Source organism: Heterocephalus glaber, unplaced genomic scaffold (assembly GCF_053883595.1).
Source record: "Heterocephalus glaber isolate CG9 unplaced genomic scaffold, H.glaber_assembly_v1.0 deba00001004, whole genome shotgun sequence".
NCBI lineage: Eukaryota > Metazoa > Chordata > Mammalia > Rodentia > Bathyergidae > Heterocephalus > Heterocephalus glaber.
The window spans coordinates 9354533-9373874 of NW_028258179.1; the positions used below are offsets into that span (position 1 = coordinate 9354533).

At 37.7% G+C, this 19342-nt stretch overlaps 1 protein-coding gene across 3 annotated transcripts in view; it reads left to right on the forward strand.

Annotated features, from left to right (window-relative positions):
- Rbm44 (RNA binding motif protein 44) overlaps positions 1–19342 on the forward strand; it is a 52607-nt gene that overhangs the window by 29222 nt on the left and 4043 nt on the right. For all 3 annotated transcript variants that reach the window (XM_004868392.3, XM_021247393.2, XM_087209541.1), the window contains 3 exons: positions 468–741; positions 1698–1840; positions 1988–2133. In XM_004868392.3, the coding sequence (XP_004868449.1) occupies positions 468–741; positions 1698–1840; positions 1988–2111 (541 nt within the window). In that variant the 3' untranslated portion in view covers positions 2112–2133. The remainder of the gene's footprint in view (positions 1–467; positions 742–1697; positions 1841–1987; positions 2134–19342) is intronic.

The window sequence follows — 19342 nt, forward strand, 5'->3', positions numbered from 1 at the left end:
TTACTATTTATTTCCCATCTTTAATTTGTTTTATATTTAGTTATTCTGAATATTTTTATTCCAAAGTAAATAGAATACAGTAACCTTAATTTATTTATTTATTTATTTATTTATTGGTTTTTGAGACAAAATTTCACTGTAGTCCAGGCTGGCCTTGGCCATCCTGCCTCAGCCTCTCAAGTTCTGGAATTACAGGCAAGCGCCACCATGCCCAGCAATAACCTTTTTATTTTTAAGATCAGTTATTCTTGGGCCCGAGATTTAGCTCAGTGGTTTTGCCGCCTGCTGTGCAACTGCAAGGACCCGAGTTCAATCCCCGGTACCAAAAAAAAAAAAAAAAAATGATCAGTTATTCTTGTGAAAGATATATTTAGCTATTAGAAACATAAAACCATTTATCAAGAAAGTTAAGTTTAAGGTAAAGTTGTTAATGATGAACTTTTTGGTCCTGTGTTTTTATACTATAGATACGCATCTCTTTCTTTTAAGAAAAACAGTGATGCAAAGATGGCTGTGGAAGAAATGAATGGGATGGAAATAAGTGGAAAATCAGTAAATGTGTGGCTTATTGAAACTCATGGAGAATGTACATCACCACTTTCCTCAAAAAAACATTTGAATAATTTGGAGAAAAATATCAACAAAGAAATCAACCCAGCTTCCTCTGTTTCTAGACTTGCCAGAACTAGGCCGAGGCAGATGGTATCTGAGCAAGACAGTGAGCTTTCACCTTTGGACCAGGTTAGTTTCTTAATTCGTCCTGTAGACGGTCTGCTACATGCCATGCTACTGTGAGTGCCTTTGTAGGATAAGTAACTCCAGTACCAGCAATGCTGAAGTAGGAATGAGAGCATCAATTAGAATGGGAGTTTTGCTGTTGCTGTTGTATTGTTTGTTGCTGGAACTGGGGACTGAACTTAGGGCTTCATATATGCTAGGCAAACTTCTCAGTGGAATAGTTTACATCAAATGTCTCAATTTATTTGGTTGCTTCTCTCCTTTGTCCTAATATTCTGACTTTCATCTTTAAACTGTCCTTTTCATTGTCCCTAGTCATAACTCCCATCCTTTTAAGAAATCTTTTCCTTTTATCTCTAATATTTTATGTTTAGTATGGGTTCTGGGGTACAATATGGAAGGAAGAAGACAACATCATTTGGGGTATGTGCAGCCTGAGATGGAGGCTTGGGGGCCTTGTGTCCGCCCTTGTCTCGTGTGTGGTACATGTGGTTGCTTCCTCTGCACCCTTCTGTGCTCCTTCTCCTGCTGCTCTGCATGCTGCTTTCCTGTACTTGACGCTGCCTTCTTTCCCTTACTTGGTTTTATTTTGCTTGATTCTAACTTGGTAGTGTCTGTCTCACTCTGTCAAGCCCACGTGATCATTTGACTCACGAATTTGCTCTGTATGCCAATTCCACATTTTTAGGCAGAAAGTTGGATTGACCCAGCCTGTGCTTTTAGAGTTTAGTAGTTCAGGAGACAACACTCTTGATCCAGTCAGCTGTGGCTGTGGTCATGAGTGTGGCAAAGACAAAGAGCCCTGTGAGCTTCAGGCAGGAGTGTGTTGTCTTAGGATGTATAGGTAGAGAACGTACAGTTACCATCTTTGTCGTTCCAAGTTCCCTCACCTTTCTAGCAGTTTTTTGTCCCTCTTGTCTCCTATTTTTAACAATTATTTGTTCTATTCATTCATTTAGGATGCCAAGAAGAATTGTAAACAGATTGAATCTGCTCAATTACCAAAAATACCTATTCAGTTCCTACCTCCAAATACATTGAACTTTCGTAGCTTTACCAAGATCATAAAGATACTGGCTGAACTGCATCCAGAGGTCAGCAGGTAATAACTGAAATTATGTTTTAAATAATTTTAAACTTTTCTGTAAGAATATAGGTCACTTTAATAATTGATAATTCAATAATAGCATGTTCAGAACATGTTACTTTGGAAAGGGGGAATGCTGATGTATGTTTTCTTTTCACATAGACACCATATTATCAGTGCTCTTCAGGAAGTGAGAAAGAACCAGAAAGGTTTTCTGAAAGGCTTATCTATCAGTACTATTGTGGAAATGACTTCATCTGTTCTGAAAAAAACTGCTTCCCATTAGGAGTGAACAAAACAATAAAGAGGTAAAGTATTCATATTCTTTTATATTTAAACATTGTACGTTATTTCATTTTCTTAGATAAAAAGGATAATTCTAAGTGAAAATATATAATAAAATAATATTATTAAAGTTAAAAACAAACATTGATCCCCAGTACCCAAAAAAAGCCAAACAAACAAAGGGCTGGGGATTTAGCTCAGTGGTTCCACCACCTGCCTTGCAAGCAGAAGGTCCCGAGTTTAATCCCCAGTACAAAAAAACCCCAAAAATCATTGCATTAGTTAACTACTAGTGCAAAGCCAATTACTCCAGAATTGACTGTCATGGAAACATCTATCATCTCGCATTTTGCAGATCAGGATGAAGAATGGCTGAACGGGGTGGTTTAGCTGAGGGTCTCACGTGTCAGCCTGACTGTGGTTGTCCAGATTAGACTAAGAGGGAGGATCTGTTTCTCCCACCCACATGGCTCACAGCAGGAGGCCTCAGTTTCTCACCAATGGGCCTTTCTTCCTGCAAGGCTCCTTGCACATCTGCATCATGGCGGGTGGCTGAGTCACTACATTCAAGCCAACAATGGTGGGGTGGGGTGGGGGGGTGAGTACTTGCTCTTAAAGAAAAGAGTAGCAAAGAATTTGTGTATATTGTATATTTTTTAAGTTTCTATAGATCAACATAGAATCCCTTTCCTCAAAATAGTGGGTTAAAAGCTGTTTCCAGTTGTAGGTGTCTAGGTGATTCAAGCAAACTTTCCATTGAGGACAGCTAGGAAAACTGAATAAATGTAAAAAAAAATCCACTGAAAAACACCGAAAAGCTGTCAAGATAATAATCAATTGCTGGGACGGGGTACTGAGAAGATGAGTTGCAGAGAAATATGCTCAGTGTTTAAGACCAGTTTGCCTCCAGAGAAGGAGAAGTTTGTTTGCAGAGAAGCAGCCAGGAGCTTGAGGGACTCTTTTGAAATAGTACTGCAGTCAGGAGAATGGGATCTTGGTAAACTTCTAACAGTGGGTTGGGGCTGAAGCTCATCTCATTAAGAAGCAGAATCTGTCTTCCTACCACTTTGAATCTGGGCCAGCCTTATGACTTGCTTTGACAAATTATGCTGTTTCCAAAAGGCCTAGAGCCAGGGATTTAGCTCAATGGTTCTGGCCCCTGACTGGCAAGTCCAAAAGGCTTTGATCACTCTCAGAAGTTTGTTGTATCCATGTGAGGAAGCCCAGACACCCTGCCAAAGGACAAGAAACTATGTGGAAGATAGCCAAGGCAGTCTAGCCTACAGCCATCTACACCTGTACATGTGAGAGATTAGCACAGATCAGCAGAACAACCTACCCAGTCTGGCAGTTGTCCACAGATGCATGAGTGAACCCATCCAAGATGATAGGAATCACCCACAGGAATCAACCCATTGCTAGTTAGCAGAATTAAGGGGTAGATAGAGATCTGTTATTTTAAGTTAATAAGTTTTGAAAGGGGTTTACTACATAGTAAAAGCTAATGTAGATGTATTATTTTCAAGGAAACAAAAGATAAAACAGAATTTTAGTTAGTAGATAATGGAAAACATCTTAAAAGTGAAAATTTCATTTATTAGCTTTCCTGTGGCTGGGAATGAGTACCCAGTACCCACAGCTTAAAGAGGAAGAGGTTTATTTGGCTCATGGTTTCAGAGGATTCAGTGCATGGTAGGCTGGCTTCAAGGCAAGAACATCATGGCAGAAAGGTGTGGCATAAAAAGCTGCTTAGTTCATGGTGGTCCTGAAGCAGAGAGGTTGAAGAGCACAAAGAAAGGGACAGGGACCAGATATAGACCTCAAATTCATACCTCCATGACCTACCCAGACACACCCAGAAGTGTGCTTTATTAATCCTCTGGGCAACTCCCAAGCCAATCAAGTTGACGGTCCACCTTGATTGTCACATTTCATTGATGAAAAATAAAGTGAATGTAATAACTTAGTTAATAGGCTCTATAGCAGGTTAGACAAATAGTTGAAATGATAGTTAAAAGATAGAAGAAGCTGGATGTATAGGCACACGCCTGTAATCCCAGAACATGGGAAGCTGAGGCAGGAGGATGGTGAGTTTGAGGCCAGCCTGGACTGCACAGTAGGTTCCCATCTGGCCAGGACTCCTGTACCAAAAAAAAAAAAAAAAAAGAAAACGAAGGAGAAAGAAGAAGCTATAGATTGAAACAAAACTAGTAAAATGAAATAAAACAAAATGAAAACAAAAATAGTAAAGATACAGTGAGAAGTTCTGTTATTTGTGTAACCAGACTTTAAACAAAAGAACAAGAAAATAGAGCAGACACAGTACTTCAAAAAAAAATGATGGCTGAAGAAAAATAAGAACATCTCAGCACATCAGAGAAAACTCCTTAAAAAATCGTAACAAAAAATTCATAGAACAGCTTATCTTAAGAATACAATAGACATGATCGAAATTAAAAACTAAGTGAAATAAAAGTCACAAAAGAGGCCGAGGATTTAGCTCAGTGTTTCCACCGCCTGCCTCATAAGCGCAAGGTCTGGAGTTCCATCCCTGGTACCAAAAAAAAAAAAGTCACAAAAGAGAGCTGGGTGTGGTGCCGCATACCTGTAATTCCAGCCCTCAGGAGACTGAGGCCAGAAGATTGCCACAAGTTCAAGGCCAGTCTGAGCTACATAGCAAGACCTTGTCTTAAAAGAAAAAAAAAGCCAGGAAAGAACAAATACTGTGAATCCACTTACATAAGATACCTAGAGTATGTAGTCAGACTGATAGAAGCAGAAAGTACAATGGTGGTTGTAAGGGAATGGGTGAAGGGAAGAATACAGTGTTTAATGGTTGTAGAGTTTCAGGTCAGGAAGATGAAAGTATTCTGAAGACTGATGGCAGTGATGGTTGCACAGTGTTAATGTATGTACTGAGATGTGCACTTAAAAGTAATTTTTATGTATATTTTATCACAATAAGAAAAAGTACATAATTCCCATGATAGTACAAGGGGAAGCATATGGGCCAATAAAACATATTTTAAATGTAGGTTAAAAAGCAGAGTAAAAAGATACATAGAACAGTTAGGATAAGTAGAGAGTACTTAGATGATGAAGACTCAGTTTTTCATTAAGTATAAATGTAAATTAGCTATAAAGAACTTAGATCATCACATTAGAATTTTTAAAACAAACTATATTATGTAGAATCTCTGGACATGGGTGAAATATTAGGATATCAAGAGATAAAAGCATAGAAAAAGAAATAACTATAAACGCTAAAAAAAGGTAAACTTTAAACCAATAGAATTGTTAAGAGAGAAATATTTAGTGTACCAGAAATAAATGACAATCCAAAATTTGAATACATGTAATAAAATACCTTCAAAATAGAGCAAATGCTTCCAGAACTTGCAGTCTGCAATTATCGTGAGAGATTTTTAACATATCTCCCTAACTGATAGAAGATGCAGACAAAACAAACAGTAATAATTTAGAACATTGGAACTATCTTAATAAACAGCTTCATTTACTGCCCATATGTATATAGAACCTAATAACAAGGACTGCAAATTAAAGACTCTTCGGGCCACTTGAACTCTTTACAAAGGTTGACCATATATTGGACTATAAAATAAGTCTCAATTAGGACTAACAGACTGAAAAAACAAGCATTTTCTCTGAACACAACACCAATAACCTGGAAGTCAGTAACAGAAAGATAAATAGGGAAACCCATGTTTGAAAATGTGCTTCTGAATACCCAACGAGATGAGTGAAGGAAGTCGTGATGAAAATGAGAACATGTTTTAGGGAGTGATAATGGAAATGGTCCACATCGATTTTGAAGGATGCAGTTAAAGCCATGCTCACTGAGCACTGAATGGCTTTGTCATAAAAGAAAATAACTGAAATCTAACGAGCAAAGTATATTACTTCAAAAATTTGGTAAAAGATAACATGACCCAAAGGAAGTATTAAAAGAAATACTGAACTGTAGAAATTTTTGAAGTACAGAAATAAAAATGGACACACAAGCCAGGCATGGTGGCACATGCCTGTATTCCTAGCCACTTGGAACCCTAAGGCTGGAGACGCAGAACTTTGAGATCAGTCTGGGCAACACAACAAGACTCTCTCTCAAAAAAAATTAGGAAAAATCTTAAAGAACAGACAAAGAATAAGAAGTATGGACCAAACCAAAAGTTGATTCTGAAATATAATAACATTTCTTTTATATCAGTTCCTATTGATAAATATGAATTTGTATTAAATGACATGTGATGAAGCTTAAGAAAAAAAGTAAAAAGTCACAAATAGCCAAAGTATTTATATTTATTTTTCAAGAAAGGAGCATCACTACAAATTTTATAGACATTGAAACTATAACAGGATAATCGCTTCTCGGCCTTTTGGCTAAGATCAAGTGAAACTATAACAGGATATTGTAAATGATTTTAGTACATTTAAAGTTTTAGATTATTTAGGCAACTTTAAAAGAAAATTCAAATTAACAGAAATGACACGAATATATTAAAAATATAAGTTAGTCTTATATTTATTAAAGAAATCAAGTCATAAACAAAAACCCACAATATAAAATCCAGGCTCCAGTGGGTTTATTGATGAGTTCTCCCAAATATTTAAAGAGAAACTCAGTCTTAAGAGCTTCCAAAGAAACCAGCAGTCTTGACACCAACACCGAAAGGAGGCATCACAAGAATGAAGGATAAATAGGCCAGTCTCATGAACATGGATGCAAAAATTCCTAAATAAAATATTAGTAAACTGAATCCAATAATCTGAAAACAATAATTCCTCATGGCCAAATTGACTTTAGACCAGGAATGCAAGGTTGATCTAACATTTGCAAATGAATGTAATTCACTGTAGGAATAAAGATGAAAAATCATCTGGGGATTGCAGTAGATGCAGAAATAGTTGATAAAATTTACCACCCATACATGATAACATTGTTAAAGTAGAAACAAGAGTGCTTCCTTCATTTGACAATGAGTGATCCCAGGTTCTAAGATTTCCTTCGACTGCCAAGCTAATAAGTTAACTTCCCATTTGTTTACTGATACTGACAAAAGACATGAGACTCGAGTCAGGACAAAAGACAGTTCTTTGTCACAGCAGTAACAGTGGCCAGAATATCAGTTTTGTTCCTACTTCCTCCAGGGAAGTCGATGCCTAAACATATGGCAGGGTGCATTACAAATGAACCCTATAAATTATTTCTAAGTGGGCTGAAGAAAACTATCAGACCCTTGTCATGGAGGGAAACATATTACACTGGACAGTGAATAAACTCCCCCTTAATCCAGAATGAGTTGGTGACTGCATAAAGGCCAATATATAGATGTATCCAATCTTTCTCAGTTACAGAAAATGCCACAAAACCTTGTGCATGAGATGTTTTCTATTTGCCGGTGTTTGCCTGACAGCCTGGTGAAGAGAGATCTTATTGTCCCAGGCTGAGCACTACCATTCTTGGAAGGATGCTACAGAACAAAATGTTGCCAGGTCCCCGAAGGCAAGACATGCAGAAATGTGAAAGGTCTCTGGGGAACTGTCTCTGGCAGAAACCATGTACTTTATGCTGAGTTGTATAACAGGAGCTGGGCAGCCTCAGCATGTCTATCAGCCTCTTCTGCTCACTATTGTCCTGGGGATTCCAGCCAGCAAAATAAGAAAGTATAGGCATCTGAGTGGAAAAAATACAACTCTCATTACCTGTAGGATCATTAATGCTGTACATAGGAAATCCCAAAGATCTGATACATAAACCTAGAATTTAAAAGGATTGCTGGATATAAAGACAGTTCTCACAAGGGGGAAATTCTACATACTACCCATAGTGTTAGAAAAATGATTTTTTAAAAAAATGTTCATAGTACCATTTAAGATACCAAATACCCAGGAATATATTTAACAAGACATTCAACCCCTCTATCTGAAAAGTATGAAACATTGAAAGAAATTAAAGAAATTCTAAATAAATTGAGGATTATATCTTCTGTATGAATTAAAAGGTTCAGTACTGTAAAAATACCTATTCTCTTCATCCTGCTCAATACATTTGGTGCTATACTAATAAAATCCCATTAGAAATTTTTTTTTTTTTTGGTACTGGGGATCGAACTCGGGTCCTTGCACTTGCGTAGCAGGTGTTCAAACCACTGAGCTAAATCCCCAACCCCCATTAGAAATTTTTGTGGAACTCAGCAAACAGTTTCTCAGTTCTATGAAAATATAAAAGATCAAGAATAACCAAAACAGTTTTTAAGAAAAATAAAGAAGATTGGCTTTTTCACACGATAAGATTTGTTATAAAGTTACAGTAAGAGAGTGTGGGAAGATGGCAGAGTGGTGAGCAGCAGCGAAAGAGCTTCTCTGAGATCTGGTATCCTTACACTGGAATATAGCAGCACAAGGGCGGTGGGGGGAGGAAAGAATTGAAGTCTGTAGGGAGAGTGAAGAGAGAGACTTTAACTAAGAGGAAGGAGGTATCGAGCAGCCTTCCCAGAGCCTAGATTCTCCATGAGGGAACAGTGGGCCAAACTGAAGACACACAATGACTACTGACAACTCCAGAGGCCTCCACAGAGAAATGCACAGTAGAACACAGCAGTGGACAAACTGGATTGCAGTGGCTGGTGAGTTATCCAGATTCAGACCTCACCCAGGAAAGGGTGATGTAGATGGTAGCCATCTTGAAGAGGGCCAACTCAGCTTGGAACTCAGAACAGCTGCGGGCAGACTCCATCTAGTGACTTCCACTGCCTTGATGTGGGTGCTGAGTTCAAGTCAGCAGGAGGTCAGGGACCAGAGTTCAAGCTGGCAGGAGACACATAGGTTTTTGTAGACTCAAAGAATCTGGTTCCAGCCTCATAGCCAGAAACTAGCCTGAACTTCGGAGGAACTAAAGGGGCAGGCTGGCCGGGATTACCCACTGCCCCACCGTGAAGCTGCAGCTAGCTTCCTGGGATTAATCAATTTGATCTGGACTCTGTTTGCCCACATTGGCTAACAGTGACAGCAGAGACACACCTTGAATTGGACATTTTTGGGTTTATCCTTTTTTTCTCTTTTTTTCCTTCCTTTTTTCCTCCTTTCTAGTTCTTGTTTTGTTTTGTTTTTCTCGATTGAACACATTTTCTAGGCTGTATTTGATGCTGTTGTTATTGTTGATTGTACTACTCTAGCCAAAGTAACATAATTGTGCTAATCAGTTGTTCCTTCTGGTATACCAAGACTGAGATTGCCTAACATTCTTTAAAAAGAAAAAAAACCCTACAGGCCAGTGCCAAAGAACTGGCACCTGGCCCAAGTAGGCAGAAACTGCTCATCCCCAATAAATTGAAGAGGGGGCTACCCAGTCAGGACCCCTCCTGCCCCTCAGGAGCTTTCCTATCAATAAATATCTTCCTACTTAAAAATAAATAATAAATAAATTGAAGTGGTGGGATCCTGCAACAGACTGAAAACCCAAAAACTAGCTACACCTGAAAGACGCTTCTGAGAAGTAGTAATTTCCTAAGGGTTCTGAATACTCGCCATAAGCAATTTACAAGCATCAACTCAGGAATCAAACTTAAAAAAAAAAAAATAGAAAATGAGCCAGGGATTTAGCTCAGTGGTTCCACCGCCTGCCTCGCAAGCACAAGGTCCCGAGTTCAATCCCTGGTACCAAAAAGAAAGAAAGAAAGAAAATAAGACACTTAAACAAGGTGCTAGCTCATAGAACATGCTTAAGTAAATGCAAAGGAAAGAATTCCATGCATATTACCAGACCATAGTGCAATTAAATTGGAAATCAATGGCAAAAGAAACCGTAAGAACTTCATAAATACATGGAAATTAAATAACACCCTCCTGAACAACCAGTGGGTCACAGATGAAATTATAGAAGAAATCAAACAATTTTTACAATTAAATGATAATGACAATATAATATACTGGAACTTATGAGATACAATTAAATGATTATGACAGTGTAACATACCGGAACTTATGGGACGCAATGAAAGCAGTTCCATGAGGGAAATTTATAGCAGTGAATTCCCATATCAGGAAAACAGAGCAGGCTCAAATGAAAAACCTAATGTTGGGCTGGGGATTTACCTCAGTGGTTCCGCCACCTGACTCATAAATACAAGGAGAGTTCGATCCCCGGTATCAAAAAAAAAAAAAACCTAATGTTGAACCTCAAGCTTCTAGAAAAAGAACAAGTCAAGCCCAAAGCTCATACAAGGGAGGAAATTATAAAATCAGAGCAGAAATTAATGCAGTGGAGACTAGGAAAACAATACAAAGAATCAATGAATCCAAGAGTTGGTTCTTTCAAACATTAAATAAAATTGATAAACCCTTAGCCAACCTTATCCAGAAAAAGGAAAGAAAAGACTCAAATTCATACAGTTAGGAATAAAAAGGTTGAAATCACAAGAGGTCCTGCATAGATCCAGAAGATCGTCAATACCTACTTTGAGAACCTATATTCTAATAAGATGGAAAATACAGACGAAATGGACAGATTCCTAGATACATATGAATTACCAAAACTGAATCAAGAACATACAGAAATTCAAAATAAACCAATATCAGCCAATGAAATTGAATATGTAATTTTAAAACTGCCAACAAAGAAAAGCTCTGGTCCTGATGGATTCACTGCTGAATTCTATAAGAAATCTAGAAAAGCCAGGGATTTAGCTCTGATTTCATCCCCTGCTGCGCAAGCGCAAGGACCCGAGTTTGATCGCCAGTACCAAAAAAAAAAAAAAAAAAATCTAGAGAAGACTTAGTGCCGCTACTCCTCAAACTCTTTAATGAAATTGAAAGGGAAGCAATACTCCCAAATTCATTCCTGGAAGCAAGCATGATCCTGATTCCAAAACCAGAGAAGGATCTAACCAAAAAGAATTATAGGCCAATCTCCCTAATGAACATAGATGCAAAAATGCTCAATAAGGGCCAGGGATTTGGCTCAGTGGTGCCGCTGCATGCCTCGCAAGCACAAGGTACTGAGTTCGATCCCTGGTACCAAAAAAAAAAATTGCTAAATAAGATAGTGGTATACAGAATGCAGCAAATTGTCAAGAAGATTATACACCATGACCAAGTTGGATTCATCCCAGGGATGGAGGGATGGTTCAACATACACAAATCAACAAATGTAATACACTATATTAACAGAGCGAAGGACAAAAACTATATGATCCTCTCGATGCAGAAAAAGCAATTGACAAGATCCAACATCCATTCATGATAAAAAAGTCTACTGAAAATTGGAATAGATGGTCTTTATCTCAATCTAATAAAAGCCATCTATGAGAAACCAACAGCCAACATCATACTAAATGGTCAAAAACTGAAAGCTTTCACTCTAAAATCAAGAACAAGACAAGGATGTCTACTGTCACCACTCTTATTCAATATAGTTCTGGAAACATTAGCCAGACCAATTAGACAAAAGAAAGAAATAAAAGGAATAAGGATAAGAAAGGAAGAAGTTAAATTATCATTATTTGTGGATGACATACTCTACATAGAAGACCCCCAAAACTACCAAAAGACTTTTATATTTTATAACCAAATTCAGTGGCATAGCTGGATACAAAGTTAACACTTAAAAGTCAATAGCCTTCCTGTACACAAACAACAGACTTATGGAGAGAGAAATTAGAGAAACAATCCCTTTCACAATAGCTTCCAAAAAAATGAAGTACCTAGGAATCAATCTAACAAAGGAAGTAAAAGACCTCTACATTGAAAACTATAGTACTCTGAAAAAAAGAGATTGAAGAGGATATCAGAAAATGGAAAGATACTCCTTGTTCTTGGATAAGAAGAACCAATATAGGGAAGATGGCCATACTTCCAAAATAGTTATACAGATAGATTCAATGCAATCCCAATCAAAATCCCAACAGCATATCTCACAGAATTAGAAAAAAATCCTAAAATTCATTTGGAATCAGAAGAGACCTAGAATAGCAAAGGCAATTCTGGGCAACAAAGGCAAAGCAGGAGGTATCACAATCCCTGACTTTAAATTATACTACAAAGCTGTGGTGATAAAAGCAGCATGATACTGGCGAAAGAACAAACCTGAGGATTAATGGAACAGACTAGAGGATGCAGAGACAACTCCAAACACACTCGGCCACCTAATCTTTGACAAAGGATCCAAATACCTTCACTGGAAGAAAGCCTCTTTAATAAATGGTGCTGGAAAAACTGGATTTCTACATGCCAAACATTGAAACTAGACCCATATCTTTCACCACACACTAACCTAAAATCAAAATGGATTAAAGATCTAAATATTAAAACAGAAACACTAAATCTGCTGGAAGAGAGAATAGGTAGAACTCTTGAGGACATAGGAGTACGCAGAGACTCCATGAACAAAACCCAGACCACATGAGAAATACTACAAAGAATCAGCAACTGGGACCTCATCTTATTAAAAAGCTTTTGCACAGCAAGAGAAACCACCAACAGAGTGAAGAGACAACCCACAGAGTGGGAAAAATTTTTTTACCAGCCATTCAGATAAAGGACTATTATCTAGAATATATAAAGAACAGGGCTGGGGATTTAATTCAGTGGTTTCACTGCCTGCTGCGCAAGCTCAAGGACCTGAGTTTGATCCCTGGTACCAAAACAAATAATAAATAGAATATATAAAGAACTCACCCCCCCCCCAAATTTAAAGACCCATTGCAAAAATGGGCATCTAAAATAAAAAGACCCTTCTCAGGGCTGGGGATTTTTTTTTTTGGTACCGGGGATCGAACTAGGGACCTTGCGCTTGCGAGCCAGGTGCCAGAAACACTGAGCTAGTCCGGGGATTTAGCTCAGTGGCATCGTGCTTGCCTCACAAGCACAAGGTCCTAAGTTCGATCCCCGGTACAAAAAAAAAAAAAAGACTTTTCAGATGAAGAACAAGAAATGGGAAATAATTATATGTAAAAATGTTCAACATCACTGGTCATTTGAGAGTTGCAAATTAGAACAATGGTGAGATTCCATCTTACTCCAGAAAGAATGGCTGTGACCAAGAAATCAGCCAACAACAAATGCTGGAGGGGCTGTGGGGAAAAAGGAACCCTTCTCCACTGTTGGTGAGAGTGTAGACTCGTACAACCACTGTGGAAATCAGTGTGAAGATTCTTCAAAAAACTAAAACTAGAGGTTCCATTTGACCCAGCTATACCTCTTCTTGGTATCTTTCCAAAAGAATTAAAAGCATCATACCACAGCAGTATATGCACACCTATTTTATAGCAGCAGAGTTTGTAATAGCTAAATTTTGGAAACAGCCCTAATGCCTATCAACTGACGAGTGGATAAAGATTTTTTTTATACAATGGTGTACCACTCTGCCATAAAGAAGGATGAGCTTCAGACATTTATAGTTAAATGAATGGATCTTAAGACCATATTCTTAAGTGAAAGAAATCAGACACGCTTGTTTAAATACTGCATTGTTTCTCTGGTGTGAGAAACTGGAAGTGGAAATAAGGACTGAAGTATATAATGGATGTTGTGAAATGGAAAGTGTTCAGATGGGAAGGGGAACAAGGAAGGAGAAAGGAAGGAAAGGACAAAAAAGTGAAAATAGAAGGAAAAAGTAGAAACAGCTTTCGTACATAGGGAGGAGAGGGGGCTTGAGGGGGAATAGGATAAAATAAAATTTATTTTAAAAATAAATCTCTGTAAAAAAAAATTGCTAGGCTATAGGAAAAAACTGATGTGAGAACTATTCAAAAGTAGAAATAATTTTCCCAAAAAACCTTTCAAATATATTTAAACAAGACTTATTGTCTCTATCTATGGACAGTTCCTTCCCCCCTCAGCCAGTATGAGTTACTAATACACTTCAATTACAAGCAAGGGGAAAAAACTAAGAAATTAAAGTCAGTACTAAATAAATTTAAATGTTATGTTAAGCTTAGTGCATATAATACGTTCCTTATTTTGAGCACCCATAAATTGTGCAACTTTCCTTAAAGAAAACTTGGTTTTTCCTTGCCCTCACCAAGTAAATATGAACAAATATTTAAAGAATAGCAATTTGAAACCTTTTTGTAGCCTCCTTATGGCTCACATATCAGACATTGTTCTTGACAGGCCTTCTCCCTGTGCCAAAAACACACCGAAACTTCTTAATGCCCACTTCCTGCCCATCTTGCCCTAGCATTTAATGAACTCCTCAGTGTCCCCAGCTCTGTTCTAGATACCATAAGTAAGACAAGCTGAGGCCAGGATAGTATTGAAATCATAGAACAGTTGAGACATTTCAAAATGATAAAAATCCATGCAACAGCTAATAGTCTTCCTGGCACATAACAAATGGTTACTTGAAATGTTTTACTTCCTCAGTTATATTCCCCAGGCTCCAGAAAAGCTATTTGCGCAGCTTCAAAAAAACAATCCCTTCATCTGCTTTCCAAGATAAGGATTTTCTCTTATAATTAAAAAAAAAATTGCCCGAGTTCGATCCCCGGTACCAAAAAAAAAAAAAAAAAAATTGCTAAAAATAGGAAATGCGCAGGCTGAAAAAGCAAAGGTGACCCAGGCATGGTGGCACACACCTGTGATCCCAGCACACAGGAGTCAGAGACAGAAGGATCGCTGTGAGTTCGAGGCCAGCCTGGGCCACATAATGAGTTCAAAGCTAGCCTGAACTACATTGTAAGACCTGTCTCAATAAAAAAAAAAAAGCAGAGGTGAAAACTGGAACTCAAATATGTGTACATGCTACAACATTGATATACCTCAAAATCATATGCTGTGTTTTAAAAAATCAGCCACAAAATTTCACCCACTTTATAATTTCATTTATATGAAGTTTAAGATAGATAAATCCATAGAAATAGAATGCAAATTGGTGGTTGCCAGGAGCTAGTGAAAGAGAAGAATAAGAATTTCTTAATGGAAACAAAAATTCCTTTTGGCAGTGATGAATATGTTTTGGAACTAGGTAGAGGCAGTGATGCACAATCTTGTGAATATACAAGTTGTGGCTAATGCTGTTGACTACTTGGTTTTAGGTTTTTTGTTGTTGTTGTTGTTCTTTTGGTACATTTTAGGTATACAATTCATTTACATTTATCATTGGGTGTTTGTACCTGTACATGATATATCTTGGTTCTTATTTTTTTTCCCCATTACCTGTGCACCCTTCACCCCCTCTGCCCTTCCCTATTTACATAGATTTCATTTCCTTTTTTTTTGTTTTCTTTTCTCATAGTTTTTCCTTTCCCTCTTTTCCTTTCCCCTTCCCCTCCCTTCACTCCTTCGTCTTTGGACCTTTTTTCCTATTTTAGATTATCAATTATTCATTTTAATCATTTTAATCCTTGTTTACACTATCAGTTTCTCACACTAGTGAAACTATTCGGCATTTACACATGTGTGTCCTATTTATTTCACTTAAGAGTATGGCCTCGATATGCATCCATTTAGCTATAAATGACTCTAGTTTCTCGTTCTTTATGGCTGAGTAGTACTCCATTTTATAAAAAAAACACATTTTCTTTATCGAGTCTCCAGTTGATGGGCACTTGGGCTGCTTCCAAGCTTTAGCTATTACAAACTGTGCCGCTATAAACATGGGTGCACATATATCACTGTGGTATGATTCTTTTTAATTCTTTTGGGACGATACCCAGCAGGGGAATAGCTGGGTCAAATGGGACCTCTAGTCCTAGTTCTTTGAGGTATCTCCATACTGACTTCCACAGTGGTTGCACCAGTCTACATTCCCACCAACAATGGAGAAGAATTCCTTTCTCCCCACACCCCCACCAGCATTTGTTATTTGTTGATTTCTTGATAGCAGCCATTCCTTCTGGGGTGAGGTGGAATATCAGTGTTGTTTTCATCTGCATCTCTCGAATGACGAGTGATGTTGAACATTTTTTCATATATTTGTTGCTGCTTTTGCTTCCTTGTCTGAGAAATGTCTGTTCATTTCAGATGTCCATTTTTGAACTGAATCTTTGAATTTGGGGGTCTGATGTTTTTCAATTCTTTATATATTCTAGATAGTAGTCCTTTGTCTGAGGAACAGCTGCTAAAATTTTTTTCCCATATTGTAGGTTGTCTGTTAGCTCTGTTGGTGGTTTCTTTTGCAGTGAAGAAGCTTTTTAATAAGATGAGATCCCAGTTGTTGATTCTTTGTGCTAGTTCCCATGCTGCTGAGGTTTTGTTCATGAAGTCTTTTCCTATGCCAATGTCTTCAAGAGTTCTACCTAACTTATCTTCCAGCAAGTTTAGTGTTTCTGTCTTAATATTTATATCTTTAATCCACTTCGATCTTAGTTTAGTGCATGGTGATAGGTATGGGTCTAGTTTCAATCTTTGGCAGGTTGAAATCCAGTTTTTCCAGCACCATTTATTAAATAGGCTATCTTTCCTCCAATGATGGTGGTTGGCTCCTTTGTCAAAGATGAGGTGGCTGAGCTTGTCTGGAGTTGTTTCTGCATCTTCTAATCTATTCCACTGATCCTCGGGTCTGTTCCTTTGCCAGTACCATGCTGATTTTATCACAGTAGCTTTGTAGTACAGTTTCAAGTTGGGGATTGTGATACCCCCAGCCATGTCTCTGTTGCTTAGAATTGCTTTAGCTATTCTAGGTCTCTTATGGTTCCAAATGAATTTTTGGACTGTTTTCTCTAATTCTGTGAAGTATATTGTTGGAATTTCAATTGGCATTATGTTAATTTCACCTCAATAAAAATTTTAATTTAAAAATATTAAAAATGTCATATTTAAAGGTAATTAAAATAATGACATGACTACTCAACACCATGTTAACTTATAAACCCTTCCCCCAAAACAAAGGTAACCACTATTCTAAATTTGGTTGTTTCTTGCTTTTAACTTTCCAATTATGCTTGTATCCTACATATTTATTTTGCCTGCTTTTGAACTTTATATAAAAAATGTATTCTTCTGTGACTTGCTTTTTCCTATTTAATGTTTCTGAGATTCATCCATATGTTGTTCATGTAATAAGTCATTCCATTGTTATATGAGTCCCATCATTTGAATAAACCACAATTTATGCATTCTTTTTAAAAAAGGAGTGTGATCTTGGTACAAGGACAGACAAATATAGATAATAGGAAAAGAGAACTCCAGAATAATCATGCAAATGTGTAATCACTTGATTAAGATGAGGGCGGCATTGCAAAACAATAGGGAATAGAACCATCTTTTCAATAAATTGTCTTGAGTTAATTAGATCTGATCTCCATATTAAAATAAATTCCCACCTATCAGATTGGCAAGTGTTCTGATACACTGCTGTTGGGACAGCCAGTGGAAATGAAGGAAAGTTCTCCATGCTTTTAAATTTCAGTGGCACCACACCTGCCTCAAAAGTGCAAGGTCTTGGGTTCGATCCCCAGAACTGGAAAAAAAAAAAAAGCCAGCCCAGCTACATAGCGAGACCCTGTCTCAAAAATAAAAATATAGACACTCCCTATTCCTGGATAGATAGAGTTTAACAGTATTAATTCTATCACTAAAACCAATATATAGATTTAATGCAATCCCTATTAAAATACCAAAAAATTTTTGCAGCTCTAGAAAAAAGTCTTAAAATTCATATTTAGCCAGAAGAGACCCAGAATAGCCTAGCAAAAGGAACAAAGCAAGAGGCATCATGATTCCAGATTTCAAGATATAAGACTAGCAATTATAGTAACAAAAATAGCATGCTTCTGCCACAAAGATAGACATGTAGGCCAATGGAATAGAATTGAAGATCCAGAAACAACCCTGTGCACTTTCAGTCATCTTGAGTTTTGACAAAGGAACCAAAAACATGTTGGAGAAAAGACAGCCTCTTGAACAAATGGGAAAACTGGTTATCCACATGCAGAAGAATGAAATTAGACCATACCTCTCACCCTGTATTAAAACAATCCAAATGGTTCAAAGACCTGGGTATAAAAACAGAAACTGCTGCAAGACAACAAGGTGGAAACACTTGAAGTTCTGGGTACATGCAAGGATTTTCTGAACAGAACTCCAGTAGCACAATAAATAATACCAAGAATCACCAGATGGGAGTACATCAAATTAAAAAGCTGCACAGCAAAGGAAACAACCTACAAAATTGGGGGGAAATTTTGCCAGCTACTCTTCTGATAAAGGACTGATAATTAGGATATACCAAAAACTCAAACCCCAAAGCCAACATTCTTTTCAAGAAATGGGCAAATGAGTTGAATAGATACTTCTCAAAAGAAGTACAAATGGCTGATAAGTACATGAAATGATGTTCATCATTTTTAGACATGTCTTAGTTACTTTTCTCTCATTCCTGAGACAAAAGATCCGACGTCCAAAGTTGAGGGAGGAAAGGCTTATTTGGCTTGCAGTTTGTAGAGGTTTCAGACCATAGTTGGTTGGCTCCCAGGCAGAGTGGCATAGCAGAGGGGCAGAAAGTAGCAAAGCAACAAGGGACCTTAATAGTATCTTCCTGCCCCTTTCATCTTATCCAGGCTACTTAGGGTGGGTAGTACTCACAACCTTAATCCTAGCGCCCTTGAGCCTAGCACTGCACCATGAATCAGTCCCAGAGTCACACATTCTAGATCCAACCACCTCTGAAAAGCCCCACCTGTAACCACATGAAGCTTTAGGGGGACATCTGAACACAAGCTATAACAAGACATAAGGGAAATGCTAATCAAAACAGCTGAGTTTCATCTTACTACAGTCAGAAAGGCTGAAACCAAGAACACAGATAACAAATGCTGGTGAGAATATGGGGAAAAGGAACCTTTTGTGGATGGGAACATAAATAGTATGACCACTGTGGAAAGCAGTGTCTTAGCTCTGGAAATACCCCTGATGCCCATCAGCGGATGGATGGAGAAAATGTGGTATAAGTACACAAGGGAATTCTATTCAGCCACAAAGAAGGTTGACTTCAAGTCTTTTGCAGGACTATGGACAGATCTGGAGACCATAATGTTAAGTGAAACGGCAGACACAGAAAGTTAAATATCACGTGGTTTCTCTCAGGAGAAACCCAATTATAAATAAAGGAGTAAAATAAAGCAGACCTGATGGGGAAGGGGAGGATAAGTATATGAACCCCCCAAACCAATGTAAATATCATATATTGCAAACAGGTGCAAACGTACCAATAAAAATGGTGTACAACTAATACAAAAGATTATGGGGGGAGACGAGAAAGTGAATGTCTCT